Genomic DNA, 16,311 nt, shown 5'->3' on the forward strand with positions numbered 1-16,311 from the left:
GACATTTTGGTTTTGTGGGTTTGGATAAAAGAGTACAATTAACTGTTTGTATTAAAAGGTCCCCTGAGGCCAAGCCTAGGAACCTGGGCACAGCGTGGGCACTCTAGTGGTCCAGAAACCAACAGGGCAGATCCCTAAGCCTCCCTTCCAGGCTTCATGAGGACACACCATGTAATTTAAGTAAATGATTTCCTGCAATAAAGGTGACCATAAGTAGAATAAAGCCAAATTATGTCTGACAATGAATTGAAAACAGGGATTTTGCCTTTTAGTTTTTGTGATGAGGACAGAGATGGAAAAGAGAATAAGAGATAGAGAGGAAGAGACAGAAAAGAGAGAGAAAATGAAAGAGAGCAGAGAAGAGAAATTTGTAGAGACAAATTTATAGTATTTGTATGTATATAGATCATGAATATAAAAGACAGTATTGATTGCAAATACATTTTTCCCTTTCCACAATGCACTAGTGTAAAAGTGAAGCACTGAATGCTAGTATTCGGTTATATTTGCAAAAATATCTGCTAGCTTAGGTGGTATCCTATGTAATGAGGATATTCCATCTACACTGCACAAATAATCTTGCTATTAAAATTAAAGAGCTTTCATTCATTCATGGGAAAAAGTAGATATCAGGTGAATGAAGCTGAGAGTAGGGGACCTAGAGGAGTGTTGGAGGCCTATGTGCAAAAATGAAGGTGGAAAGCAGGCAGATAGGAAGAGGAGGCAGAGAAATCTTTATACAGAAGATGTGACTGTATCATGTAAGTGTGAAAAGAACATTTACATTTTGCCTAGAGATTAATCTTGAGGACAAGAATCACAATTCTCTTTAGTATAATAGGTTAGGCCTACGTGTAATGGTATGAAACTTGTCTCATCAATGGGAATGGCTAGAGGGCAGAGGACAAGTAATGTTAAATGCTACTCATAAGAACTATAAATGCCATTTACAGTTTCCTAACCCCTATCCATAGGCTCTATGACTACAAGAATCTGCACGTGCTTTTCTATCTCCTTACACTCACATGAGTATACATGTACACCTAGACACATACTTCAAGAACTGTTCTTTAAAGATTTTAATGCATCTGTATTTGTATATGGTAAGTGTGTATGTATGTTCAAATGTATCTCTATATCTGTGCAGATGTGCTGTATGATAATACTTTTATACCCTGTAAAGATTTGTCACTTGTAAAATGTTGATTTGCTAGTAGCTAGGCAGGAAATATAGGCAGTGCTACTAGACTAGGAGAATTCTGGGAAGAGGAAAGGCTAAATCTGCAGTCACCAGCAAGATGCAGAGAAAGCAAGATGAGAATGCCTCACTGAATAAGGTACTAAGCCACATGGCCAAACATAGATAAGAATAATGGTTTACACTTTAGGGTATATACCCAAAGGATGCTCAATCATACCAAGGATATGTGCTCAACTATGTTCACAGCAGCATTGTTTGTCATAGTCAGAACCTGGAAACAAACTAAATGTCCCTCAACTAAAAAATGGATAAGGAAAATGTGGTACATTTAACACAATGGAGTACTACACAGCAGAAAAAAATGACATCTTGAAATTTGCAGGCAAACGGATGGATCCAGAAAACATCATTTTGAGTGGGGTAACCCAGACCCAGAAAGACAAATATTATATATACTCACTAATAAGTGTTTTTAGACATAAAGCAAAGAAAACCAGCCTACAAATCACAATCACAGAGAAACTAGACAACAATGATGATCCTAAGAGAGACATACATGGATCTAATCTACATGGGAAGTAGAAAAAGACAAAATCTCCTGAGTAAATTGGGAGCATGGGGACCATGGGAGAAGATTGAAGAGGAGGAGGGAGGAAGGGAGGGAAGCAGAGAAAAATGTATAGCTCAATAAAATCAATAAAAAGAATAATGGTTTAATTTAATTGTAAGAGCTAATTAGTAATAAGTTTGAGCTAACAGACCAAACCGTTTAAAATTAATATAAGCCTCTGTGTGTTTCTTTGGAACTGAATGGCTGTGGGACCAGGCAGGACAGAAATTTCTGTTTACACAGATGTGTGGTGGCCAGATGTTGACATAAGGTATTAACTCAAACAGCTGTAATTATAGGCAGGTACCAATCCTGCCTGGCTTTTATGTGGATACTAGGGTTCTGAATTCTGGTTCTCATGCCTGCATAGCAGCACATTATCAATTGAGACTTATCCTGAGTCCTGGTTTTTAAATGTATTGTCATGTATTTAATTTTATATGCTTAATATCAGACTAAAAATGCATTCACCCTCACAGTCACATGGTGAATAATCCACAGGAGAAATAGAGAAGAACAAGTGTCTTTCATCAAGATCACAACTAGGTGGGGGCTATGTTTTCGATTTGGGATCAGAGCCATTATTTCCAACCTATCAAAATCTGACCATATGAAACAAAGAATTATGACTTTGTATATTTTTCTTAGCTTGATAAACATAATATATTGAAATTTTTAATTTTTTCCCACAGGCTAGAATGTAGCTCAGTTATAGAACACTATCCCATCAAGTACAAAGTTCCACCCTTAGCAACATATACAGATACACAAACACACTACACAATATATGTATGCACACAATACTCTTTATGTACACACATCACATATATATATAATATACACCATACTTTGCATGCATACACACATACACACACATACACACACACAAACTTGCACACACTATATACACCATGCTCTAAATATACATATACACACAACTACCATATATATACACACACATATACCATACTCTGTATACCCACATACACAGACATGCCCTTCATTGGAATATGAAACCTTCTAACTGTACAGGGAGCTATTAAATGAAGATTTTGAAAAGTACCCCAAGAGCACATCTTTATTGAGAAGAATCGCAAAGTTTCTATGTTTTTCTAACAAACTCAACATTTCTAGAAAGACAGCCTGAAAATGTCTTTTGTCAGGTTCCAGAAAGGTATTGCCACTCAAGGGAAAGGAGCCCTCTTTTGCTAAGAGTGTACTTTTATAGCTCCTGCCAATGAACTTATCTAGTATTTTCTGGCTAGAATCAGGTCCCAGAAAATTTTATAAACATAAACCACTGTCAGAGCTTATTAATCAATTTCTTTATGTAAGCACCTGGCACCACTTTGTAGAGTATTATTAGGTATCTATACTTGTTTTTGTTGTTGTTGTTGTAGCTATTGTTTTGTTTTGTTTAAAGGGTGCCTAGGTCAAGAAAGTTTGGGTCCCTACCTCAATCTAAGCAGGGCATACAACACAGTCAGATGTCATGTATTTGAGGTAGCCATCCTAATATAAAAAAAAATGTTTAACTTTGTATAATAGAGTTTTTTCCTCAGTCTTATGTGACTTTAAATAAAGCATAGAAAATTGTGATTAGCTGCAATTAGAATTGTGACCATGGCATTTCTCAACTGAGTCTATGTTGAAGGAAATTAACTCAAAGGCTCCTTCTTTGACTATATTCCACCATCTTTCCTACAGCACAGACAATGGGAGTTGGCTTGAACAGAGTGTCCACAATCAGTACACTGCACACTCACTAAGAGTTCTTTCATTATTCATGAAGAAAAGAAACATGAAAACATCCAACGGGCCTAGTTTGTGGAACAGATGAAGTCCCAAATAAATATGAGCACTGCCAAGTTAAGGACCCCAGTGCTTCAAACACATGGGACTGGCCATACCTTCCCCAGTCTATGGAGATGGTGACAATGTGTGCGGAAAATGTTAACTGGGGAATTGCAAACTGCAACTTCCCCCAGCCTCTTCTTTCTAGATATTTACAGCCTGGTTTATTCCCCTACAGAGAACCCCCAGCACAGAGATTAGCTAAACCTACCTCCTCATTCAGCTGTATTAATAACCTGCATCCTTATTAATGCCATAAACCTGCCTTTTCAATTTAGTTAGATGTATAAAACAAACTTGCTGAATTTCTGAACCATTGTTGTGTTTCCATCAGAGCACACAGCCCATCCAATCCCAGATTTTCTATACATGTATCTGTCCTTTCTTCCAGACTCACAAGCCAGTCAGGTCAATCCCTACACTGCGCAGGTCACACCATACCAGTGAAATAGTAAAGAAAATAAAAATGTGGAAAGTTTCAGGGATCTAGCTATGTTTTATTAGAAATATGAAATCTTGATATCTTATCTTTGCATAAATTAAGATTCAAAACTGAAGGCCATTAGCACTACAGCAATTAGTAAATAGTACTTTTTAAAATGCTGTATTATTTGATGTTAATTATGGTATAAGGGAGGTCAGCATTCTGCACACTTCAAAATGTTTATAAAAAGAAACTGGAAAAGTTGTAACAACTTATTCATTTGGAATGGATCATAATTTAATGCAGTTTTAACATCTGTTCTTCGAACTGAAAGGTATTTTGTCCACTTAAATTATTCTTAAAGCATTTTAGCCTAGGGAACAGGACTGTAAGTAGATGTTAATGAGTCAGAATCAGGAACAAGAAATGACTGCATAAATTAATATAAAAATGTTTATAAGACAAAGAGAGTATGTATGACATCAAAAAATTCATAGCTACCATTTTTTAGGGCTGTCACATGCTTTCCACAGATGGATAAATTGAGGTATGACTGGTGTGAGCAGAGCAGCAATTCACCTTATTGTTGGGATCTACCATGTTGAAGCAAGAAAAGCAATTGTTCTCCACACCTATATGAAAAACTTCTAGATTTACCAATAGTTTTATGTTTAAATGAGAGGCACTGTGTGCAATTAATATGTGTAAATGAGATGTTAGTATGACCTGTTTGTTCTACACCTGCCAATAGGCTGATCGTCCGTCAGGAAACACATGTTTCTTAAACAAGTCATGCTCCTCTGTACTTTTATGACTGTTGCCTTTATTTCTGGTAAAAAAAAAAAATGTAATTGCAAATCTCTAAAGTAATCTCATTTTAATAAGCTTAGAACCAAAAGAAATGACACTACTTCTTTAAATAAAATGCAGCAAACTACAAAATTTTAAATAATGCCGTTTCTTTTTTTCAGGAACCAAGTAATTTAGACTTATTTGAGAACATATAAATGAGAACTATAAAACAGCTTCTTACATTAACAACATATGTTACTGCTGGAAACCCAGAATCCTCCATACACAAAACCACTTGTCTAGAAGAACAAAAAGCCTGAGCTGTCATAGGGCCTTACTGTGTGAAAGTGACTGGGTTGTGTGCCATGTGACACTTTCCCATTTTTTATTAAAAGACCTAATCACCGTAATCACAGGTTGATCTTTTCATATTTTCGCTTTGGGGCATATAGTACTACACTGACTTGTCACTTACAACTGTGACTTCATTTAAGACAACCTTTGAAAAGCATTTAAGCTAAAATGCTTATGAGCTTTTAATTTTTACATGAATACAAATAGGCCTTTGTATGAAGAGCTGGCTGTACCTCCTAGAAGGGGTACTTGACCCTTTCAAGTGTGAGAAGGACACAGGGTCACTGATTCTAACAAGCTTCTCTCATCATTTATGTGCCTATTACCACTCACATTGCTTTATATTGAATTTTTTGTCTAATTAAAAATGTCATTTCTCTGCCAGAAGGTGGTGGCACACATCTTTAATCCCAGCACTTGGGAGGCAGCAGCAGGTAGATCTAAGTGGGTTCGAGGAACTCACTCTACCAAGTGAGCTCCAGGACATAAGGACTGTTACACAGAGAAACCCTGCCTCAAAAAACAAATCAAAACAAATGAACAAACAAACAAAAACAAAATGTCATTTTTTCACTCCTACCGTAAAGGTTTACATATATTTATCTCAAAGACATGGTGATAAAGAATGAAAGGAAGTGCAACATGGACAAGGCATTTGCAAAACATGGTGGAGCATCTACGTGACTATCAAAATTTAATGAATTTCTGAGTTATGAATCTAGTCAGTCTCTCTCTCTCTTGCTCAAAATAAAAAAATAAATTGAATGTAATTGAGTATATTTGATCCTTGAAGCAGGTGCATTTAGAGATAGTGTTTTCAGCATTTCTACGTATATGCAGGTGAGTAACAGAATGCTAGACACCATGAATATTATTAAGAAAATAACATGCTCATTGTTACAAAACTTGCCTCCATTTAAGGTTTCAACTTTTCCAGCAATGGATGTTTAAAAGCATGGTAATCAGAACAAAGCAAATTTTGTTTAAAAGAAATAAAAAAGAAAACTGTGCTATCTGCATGTAACTGAGTGAACAAAAGCTATGTTAACTTGATAGGAATTCCAGGAGTGGACACCTCTAACTTTACCATAGTCAACTTTCTAACTATACCATGTTATTTTGTAACAGAACCACGATGGGTAAAGTTCAGGGATATGCAATGGCAGGAAGTATGTGGGCTTATGGCCAACCATTTAGCACAGAACCTAGAGCTCCATAACAGCAGTATTCTAAGAGGAACTTGAGAGACTGCATGCTAAAGGTTTAGTTTAAGTAATCCAAGATCGGATATTATTTGTTGAAGATATGAGAACTGGTGGTATTGTGAACGTTGGGGTGGGAAAGGAGGGAAATATGAAACAAGTCAGGTTGATAAAAACTGTAGAGAGCAAATAATAACCTTCCAACACTATAAACACCAATTTACACATTCATCAAAGTACTGGCCAGCACTTTTGTTTCAATCAAATTAAAAGAAAGTTTGGGAAGGATTTCTTTGTTAAGTAGAATCAGCATGCCCAATCTATGCTTCTGAACCATGCATCCTTCAACAGAGTTTAACATTTTTAACCATATTTGTGTCAGCAGAAGCTTATGTCTGACCACTTCTAGGTCAACCTTCTCACTGCAGGCCTGGCATTAAAAGTACCAACTGATGCAGGCAGTTCTAATGTAATGAGTCAGGTCTTACCTCTACATAGTCCTTGGCATGGCCCCAGTCTCGTTTGGCATCCAGATTTCCCAAACTGAAACATTCCAGTTGTCCAAGGTAAATCTTAGCTACTGACCGGCTAATTTTTCGAGTAACAAAATTTGCTCCTAAAAAGAAACAAAAGATGTATTATCAGTGGAGTACATTTGACATTTAACAGTTTGGTGCACCAAACCCAGTATCAGCCTCTGGGCATTTCTTTCATCCTATCTCCCCCCCCCTAAAAACAATAACATAAAAAGGAGAACGATCATTAGCTGTCAGTTAGACAAGCTAAGAAGCTCTAACTCTAAGTGTCATATCAGCTCTACTTTCATAACAAACCTTTCTTCTTTGGAAGATGTCTTAACATTCCCAATTTGCTGTTCCAATGTGTAACCCAGGCTTTAGGCCAAAGAAAAGCTATTGGAATGCCAGCTGTTAAACAGAAAATTCTAAAGGATTGTATAAAGGGAAATGCCAGAATGAAAGACAGACATCTAAGACCACCTGCTTTCTTTTTTTTTTAAAAAAAAAAACACAAACATCATATATTTCTATTAATAAGGCTATGCTAGGACCCATGGGAAGAGGAAGGGAAGGGACCATTTACAGGGCAAAACTAGTTACAGGAAACCCAACAGGAATTTCCTTGAACTGCCTTTCTCTTAACAAAATAAGTGGCGCTCACTCTCATCCAGAAACCTGCAGATCCAACAAAATATGAAGTATGATACAGTTCCAAGTCAAGAGTTTCTCTGTACCAAACTTACTGCAAGGTCATTTTCCAATTTCATGTAAATGTCATCTACAATAATGGACTTCTGTACAAATTGTACAAATATTTTGAAATGTTTGGATAAAATGTACTATAAATTGGCAAAAGTGTTGAAATTGTTTTAATTTTCAGTTTCTTAATGATAACTTCCATACACCTTTACTTTATTATTTCTTCCTTATGGAAATGGAGTCTCAAATTAGATATGGTGGTAGAGACCTGCAATACCAGGCTACCCTGGGCTGTATAATAAGATCCTTTCTCAACACACACCCACACACACTATTTAATACATATATTGAAAACAAAAATTATATCTACCCATAATTAAATTTGTATGGGGACAAGGTAACAGGGAAGGGGGAAGGAGAGAGGGAGGTATTGCGAGAGACTAAGAGAGACTGAGGGAGATTGAGAGAGTGGGGAAATGTGTTGACCAGGCTCCTTCTATGCTCTGGGATCAAGAGATCCTCCTGTGTCCCTGAATAATTAGGATGTGTGTGCCAGGTTTCTCCCTAACATGATGAAAGTACTTCTGGGATGAGTTTATCTAAGTCTCTGTATCTAGGTAAGGTTATAAGATAGGCCTGCTAATGACTTCCTACAGTTTAGATACATGGATAGTAACAACATATGTCAGGAGCTTTGCTTCTGTTCTTTGTGCAGGCAGAAAATGAAGGTAAATATGACAAAAAAAATTGGGCTTCTGAAGAAACTGGCATAGGAATAAGGAAGATATTTCTAAATATATTTTCTAAACTTTGGCAAGGACATAGACTACAAGTTTAAACACAAGCTCTAAACATTCACAGTGATCTTGTATCCTTAAAAGCACGATGAGAATGCCACGGAAAACCAAATGTTTAAACACTCCTTGCTCCTCATGAGGGCATTAAGAAACGGAAGTTGCTTTAGAGCTTTCTGTTAATAGTTCTTCATCCTCCTCTTGCTCTGTTCTACGGTGTCGGTAGTCGCCAACTGAGAGCAAATTCTGTTTTTCATCCTTTTTTACCAGTGGGCGCCCTGGTTTCATCTTTAAGGGTGAGGTTGGAGTCTTCTGAGCAGCACTTGGGAGGCAGAGGCAGGCGGATCTCTGTGAGTTCGAGACCAGCCTGGTCTACAAGAGCTAGTTCCAGGACAGGCTCCAAAACCACAGAGAAACCCTGTCTCGAAAGAAAAAAAAAAAAAAAAAGAAAGAAACGGAAGTTGGGGGAAGTGATGCAGAACACACATCCCAGCCCTCAAGAGGTAGAGACAAGTTAGGCAGTGGTGGCGCACGCCTTTAATCCCAGCACTCGGGAGACAGAGACAGGCGGATCTCTGTGAGTTCAAGACCTGACTGTTCTACAAGACCTAGTTCCAAAACAGGTTCCAGAGCTGCAGAGAAATCTTGTCTCAACAAGAAAAAAGAGGTGGATATAACATTAAAATTTCAGGCCGGCATGAACAGCTTCAACACAAGAGAACTGTCTCAAGACAACCTGACAACAACAAAAGAAATCATTTTCATCTCTCCATGGCAATCGACAAAGCACAAAGGACCATCAAGAAAGAGCCTTTTCAAATAAAATACTTAGTGAAATTTTTTGTTTTGAAAAAATTTTATTTTTTTTATTATTATTATTTATTTTTATTCTTTTTTATATAAAATTTCCACCTGCTCCCCGTTTCCCATTTCCCTCCCCCTCCTCCCACATATTGCCCCCTCCCCCCACTCCCCTCCCCCTATCCCCACTCCTCTTCTCCTCCCCCCACTCCATTCCCCCTCCCTCTCGATACTGAAGAGCAGTCCAAATTCTCTGCCCTGCAGGAAGACCAAGGTCCTCCCATTCTATCTAGGTCCAGGAAGGTGAGCATCCAAACAGGCTAAGCTCCCACAAAGCCAGTTCATGTATTAGGATCAAAACCTAGTGCCATTGTCCTTGGCTTCTCATCAGCTTTCATTGTCCGCCATGTTCAGAGAGTCCAGTTTCAACCCATGCTTATTCAGTCCCAGTTCAGCTGGCCTTGGTGGGCTCCCAATAGATCAGTTCCACTGTCACAGTGGGTGGGTGCACACCTCGTGGTCCTGACTTCCTTTGATGGAGGAAGGTCATTGGTTAAATAATAAAGAAACTGCCTAGGCCCATTTATAGGCCAGCCCTTAGGTGGGTGGAGTAAACAGACAGAATGCTGGGAGAAAGAAGCCGAGTCAGGAGTCGCCATGATTCTCCCACTCCAGACAGACGCAGGTTAAGATCCTCCCTGGTAAGCCAGCTTGTGGGGCTACACAGAATATTAGAAATGGGTTAGATCAATATGTAAGAGCTAGCCAATAAGAGGCCGGAACTAATGGGCCAGGCAGTGTTTAAAAGAATACAGTTTCCGTGCAATTATTTCGGGGCATAAGCTAGCCATGCGGGCGGCCGGGTGCCGGAGACGCAGCCCCGCCGCTCCTATTACAACATTCCTTGCTCATGTTCTCCCTCCTTCTGCTCCTCATTTGGACCTTAAGAGCTCATATTCTATAGGCCTGTATAAACTTAAGTTTATAAGTAAATACAGGTTTATGTCACTGTCAGGACTAAGATATTATCTCAAAACACATGAATATAACAAATGATATCAAACGATTAGAGTAAACACCCAATAAGAATTAGTGAGAATTTTTTCTATTATCATTAAACTAATGTTTTCTGGGGTCCAAAGAAATGTCTGAGTTCATTTGACTTACCTTCCATCCAGGATAACCTGAGCAATCACTCAGCAACAGGAAATAAATAGGCATGGCCTACTGACAGACAGTGCAGAGAGAAGTGGGCAAGTGTAACCATGCTGAAGCAAAATGGGTGCCATTTTGCAGACAGAGACTGCACATACTTTTTCCAGTCACCCAAACCCAAATAATCACACAAAAACTGTATTAATTGGAACACTGGCTTATTAGCTCAGGCTTCTTATTAACTAATTTTTACATCTTAAATTAACCCATTTCAATTAAATTTATATATTGCCACAAGGCTGTGGCTTATTGGAAAGGCTCCAGAATCTGTCTCCATCTGCAGCTACATGGTGTCTCTGATCTGGCTTTCTTTCTCCCAGCATTCAGTTTAGTTTTCTCACCTAGATATATTCTGCCCTGCCATAGGCCAAAACAACTTCTTTATTAACCAGTGATAATAGAACATATTCACAGCATACAGAGGAGAATTCCACATCATTTGCTTATTCTAGATATTTTATATAACTCTTTTGTGATAATTTCTTTTATTTAGAATAACAAAGTAGGTTGATACATGTTGTGCCTTGATTCAGAACATCATTACAATTTTATGGTTAATGTTCTTCTGTAGGAAAACAATAAATTTTATTTGCATATACACTAGCAGATGGACATAGAGTTTCCATAGTTTAGGTATTGTGACTAAAGCTGAAATGGACATTTATGTATAAGTTTTTGTGTGGTGGACATATATTTAATTTCTATTGCGACTATACATAGGGGTTGAACTGGTAGATCATACAGTTGATTTATGTTATAGCCTATAAGGAACTATGAATTGTTTTTCAAAGGGGCTGAACAATTTTACATTTCCACAGCAATGAATCAGGTCTCTGACTCCTTGGCATTCTCCCCAACACATACTGGTTATGGTATGTGTTCTTTGTTACAGTCATCTCAGTAGGTACCGATTTGGCTTTGACTTCTCTTTTTCTAAAAACTAAACAATTGTTGTTAAAACAACAATCTTTGTTTTTATATGATTATTGGACAACCATATATCTTCTCTAGAGAAGGTTTTAACTGGATTTCTAATCTTTTAATTATAGAACAGAAAGGTTCTTTATACAATCTGGATCCTAGTCTCTCTATGAAAATATTTTCTCACTGTGCATACTATTGTCACTCTTCCAGTGGTGCTCAGTAAAGTATATATTTGTACGGGTTGGATTTTGCTTGTTCTTTTTTTTTCCCTCTCTTTTTTTGATGAAGTTCATTTGCATATTTTACCTTGGTTATATGCAACACTGTGATTCTACTCAAGGTTTTGTCTAATCTAATATAGTGGAAACAATTATGCATTTGGTCTGTTTGTCCTTATGTTTAGATTTGAATGATAACTAATTTAGTATACGGTATAATTAAAAGGCCCAGGTTTCATCATTTGCATATAGATACCCAACTGTCCCACTGACTACTGAAAAATAATTCTTCCTCCACTAAACTGGCATCTTTCTGAAACCCAAGCACAAAAGAGAGTTTATTTCTGACTTCAACACCACTCCTATGACAAATGTCTATTAATACATTAGTAACAACACCTTACTGACTGCATGTTCTTGGTAAGTTTTAAAACTAGGAAGTATAACTTGGTTCTTTTAAGGACTGCCTTAGCTATTTTGTTCTTTTGTATTTTCACATGAATTTTAGGATCAACTTTTGAAGGCCCACAAAAATGAAAATTGTGGCTTTGATGGATTGTATTTAAATCTATAGCTCAATATAGAAAATACTTCCACTGTAACAACTGTATGCTTTCCAGTCAGTAAGTACAGGAGATACTTTTCTATTTATTTGAGTCATTAAATTTTACAAGTAATTAGTAGTTTCCAAAGAAGGAAAAAGTGTTATTTCCTTTTAAAATCTGTTTCTAAGTACTCTTATCAACCTTGATGTAACTGTCAATGGATTTTTTTAAATTTAATGTTTAAGTTCTAAAATTACCTTTGTAATCATATGCTTCACTAGTTAAACCTTAGGAAAAGCTTAAAATAATTTTATTCATTTATTTATTTGCTGCTTTTTACTTCATTTTTAAAAAATACTTTGAATAAACTTTTAAAGTTAATGGAGTAACTTTTCCAAATTACCATTGCATGTATATCTGTGATAGTTTTTATCTTTCTTCTGCTTTACAAAAATCATTTTTACTATAACTTTTGTTTAAATTGTTTTTATTGAGTTATATATTTTTCTCTGCTCCCCTCCCTTCTCCTCCTCTTCCCTTCTACCCTTTTCCATGAACCCCATGCTCAAAATTTACTCAGGAGATCTTGACTTTTTCTGCTTCCCGTAGACTAGATCCATGTATGTCTATCTTAGGGTCCTCTTTGTTGTCTAGGTTCCCCGGGATTGTGATTTATAAGCTGTTTTTTCTTTACTTTATGTCTAAAAGTCACTTATGAACAAGTACATATTATATTTGTTGTTCTGGGTCTGGGTTATCCCACTCAATATGATGTTTTCTAGATCCATCCGTTTGCTTACAGAATTCAAGATGTCATTATTTTTTCCGCTGTGTTGCTGTAATCACACCTTGTAATTACCCGCCTACTGGGGCGTGGCCTCTTACACTATATACCTGGACACCACTGCGGAGTCTGCCCCTTCTCTCCTTCTCTCTGGTTTCCTTTTGCTCCTTTGGATTGTTTGGATCTCATCTCCATCCACCATTCAAGTAGAGAATCCTGATTTGTAAGTTTTCCCCATAAATAAATATCTCTCAGTTCTTAGCTAGTGTGGGATTTCTTTTAAGCGTCTGATCGCTCTGCCATCACTGTGTAGTACTCCGTTGTGTAAATGCACCACATTTTCCCTATCCATTCTTCGGTCGAGGGGCATTTAGATTGTTTCCACATTCTGGCTATGCCAAACAATGCTGCTATAAACATAGTTGAGCTCATGTCCTTGTGGTACGATTAAGAATCCTTTGGGTATATATCCAAAGTGGTACTGATGGGTCTTGAGGGTAAGTTGTTTCCTAACTTTCTGAGGAATTGCCACACTGATATCCAAAGGGGCTGTACCAGTTTGTGTTCCCACCAGCAATGGAAGAGTGTTCCCTTTACCCTACTACCTCTCCAGTATAAGTTGTCATCAGTGTTTCTGATCTTGGCCATTCTTACAGGTGTAAGATGGAATCTCAGAGATGTTTTAATTTGCATTTCTCTGATGGCTAAGGTTTTTGATCATTTTCTTAAATGTCTTTTAGCCATTTTAAATTCATCTGTTAAGAGTTCTCTGTTTAGGTCTGTACCCCATTTTTTATTGGATTATTTGTTCTTTTGATGACCAATTTCTTGAGTTCTTTATATATTTTGGAGATCAGCCCTCTGTTTGATGTGGGGTTGGTGAAAATCTTTAACCATTCTGTATGCTGCTGTTTTGTCTTCTTGACCCTGTCTTTTCCTTTACAGAAGCTTCTCAATTTCAGGAGGTCCCATTTATTAATTGTCTTTCTCAGTGATTGTGCTATTGGGGCAATCCTGTATAATAAAGGAACTTTTGGAGGTATCACAATTTTAAACTTGTCTTAAGAAAGCTTAAAATGATTTTATTTTTAAAAATACATTCTTTCTTTGTTATTCTTTATCACATTGCTACTAAGATTTTAGGACATAATTATATAAATTTACCAAATGGGGTCTGAGAAACTGGAATCTATAAACCTGTTTTCTATGTTTTAATATGCTACACCCATATACAGGAACATAAAACCCATGTGCAAGGCTAAAATTTGTTTCACTTTTTTGTCTATACCATTACTTATAATACCAAAATGTATAATTGCAATTACCTATAATGTTTCATATTCCAGGCAACTACACTTTGTTTCTTATGGGCTTCTGATCTAAAGATCATGTTGACAGTGGTTCTGCCCTGGACACTGTCTCATTCCTGTGACAACAGATGACCAGATAGCTGTGAAGCTAAGCCAGTACCAACACATCAGAAAGTGGGTTAGCTCTTAAATCACAGCAAACTCCTAGTTTCCTGTCTTTATTCCTATGTCTGATCTTGACATCAAAGTATACACATGTGTAACTGCATATGCACATACACATAATATTGAATGATCTAAACTCTCTAGCATGATGTCATTGGGTACATAATGTAATATCCTTGTAGTCACATACATTTTAAAACAAAAGCTGAAGGGAAAGAAGTAAAAAACTAATAAAAACATAACTTAAGTGATCAGTATTAAACCAGAGACACTGGATTGTATTTCATGTATCAAGAGTATACTTACTGAAATAATTGAATTTGATAATCTTCATGCATATATGTAGACAAATGTGCGTGTAGATAAAGTATGAAGAAGAGGATAAGGAAGGCTAAACATACTGGGATAAATAAAGATCAAATGTAGCTTATGGACACAAGAAACCATTGTGATATAAATCTAATTTTCTTCGAGCTTGAGTTTTGTCATATTTTTTCTTTTTGGTTTTGGTGGTGGATAAGTACATAACAATAAATTATATTGGAAACAACTGAACATGCAGTTTCACAGCTTCAGCTCTGAATGTCATTCTAACTGCATAGAAGTTCATTAAGTTGCACATACTTTGGGTCAGGTTAATTTTGATGTGTGACAGTTTTATTTCCAAGTATTATTCATAAAAAGATTATTTAATATCAGCTGTAAATCACAACATTCTACTTCTATAGAGACTTTTTTAAGGCAATGATGTAAGATTCCCCTCTGGATACTGTGAATATGTTATATTCTGGCAGAATATAGCAAAGTGGAAAATCTGAACGGGGGGGGGAGGAGGGAAGGCAGAGTTAGAGAGATGTAATGTAGCTGCCAAAGGAGAGAGACACCATGTAGCTGTTAAAGGAGAAAGAAGCTCTATAGGGGTTCCCAGGTGTCCAAGGAGATGTCTCCAGCTAGGTCCTTGGGAAGCAGAGGAGAGGATGTCTGAACTAGCCTTATCCCATAGCTACAATGATGAATATCTTGTATATCAACATAGAACCTTCATCTGGCGATGGATGGAGATAGAGACAGAGACCCATATTGGAGCACTGGACTGAGCTCCCAAGGTCTAGATGAGGAGCAGAAGGGGCGAGAACATGAGCAAGGAAGTCTGGACTGCGAGGGGTGCATCTACTCACAGAGACGGTGGGACTGATCTAATGGGAGCTCACCAAGGCCAGCTGGATTGGGACTGAAGGAGCATGTGATCAAACCGGAATCTCTGAATGTGCTGACAATGAGGGATGACTGAGAAGCCAAAGATAATGGCACTGGGTTTTGATTCTGCTGCATGTACTGGCTTTTTGGGAGCCTAGTCTGTTTGGATGCACATCTTCCTAGACCTGGATGGAGGGGGAGGGCCTTGGACTTCCTACAGGGCAGGGTACCTTGACTTCTCTTAAGATTGGAGTGGGAGGGGGAGGAGAAGAGAGAAGTGGGAGGGAAATGGGAGGAGGGGAGGAAGTAGAAACTTTTAATAAATATATAAATAAATTTTTTTAAAAAGAAAGAGCTGGAACCTTACCAGTAGGCCACATCCTTGTGGTGATAACACATATTAATAGAAATGGATTAATTTAAGATATAAGAGCTTGCTAGGAATACACCTAAGCTATTGGCCAATGTGTTGCAATTAATATAGTTTCCGTGTAATCACTCAGGTCTGGGTGACCAGGAAACAAAAAAAATTTCTCTATTTACACACAATGTGATACAAGACACTCTATGTTGACTCCCCAAACATAGTGGAGAAATTGTGATAATTCTTATGCTAATCAAAATGACTAGATTTCAAAGGTCTGTTTTTCACAGTTCTAAAATTGGCCAATTTATTCCCTAAGAAAAAGCATAATTATGAGTAT

At 37.3% G+C, this 16,311-nt stretch overlaps 1 protein-coding gene across 1 annotated transcript in view; it reads right to left on the reverse strand.

Annotated features, from left to right (window-relative positions):
* The window catches only part of Gmds (GDP-mannose 4,6-dehydratase), a 512,310-nt gene that overhangs the window by 263,555 nt on the left and 232,444 nt on the right, over positions 1–16,311 (reverse strand). Inside the window, exon 7 of the mRNA XM_057787721.1 lies at positions 6,926–7,053. Coding sequence (XP_057643704.1) covers positions 6,926–7,053 — 128 coding nt within the window. The remainder of the gene's footprint in view (positions 1–6,925; positions 7,054–16,311) is intronic.

Source organism: Chionomys nivalis, chromosome 13, assembly GCF_950005125.1.
Source record: "Chionomys nivalis chromosome 13, mChiNiv1.1, whole genome shotgun sequence".
NCBI classification, from domain to species: Eukaryota; Metazoa; Chordata; class Mammalia; order Rodentia; family Cricetidae; genus Chionomys; species Chionomys nivalis.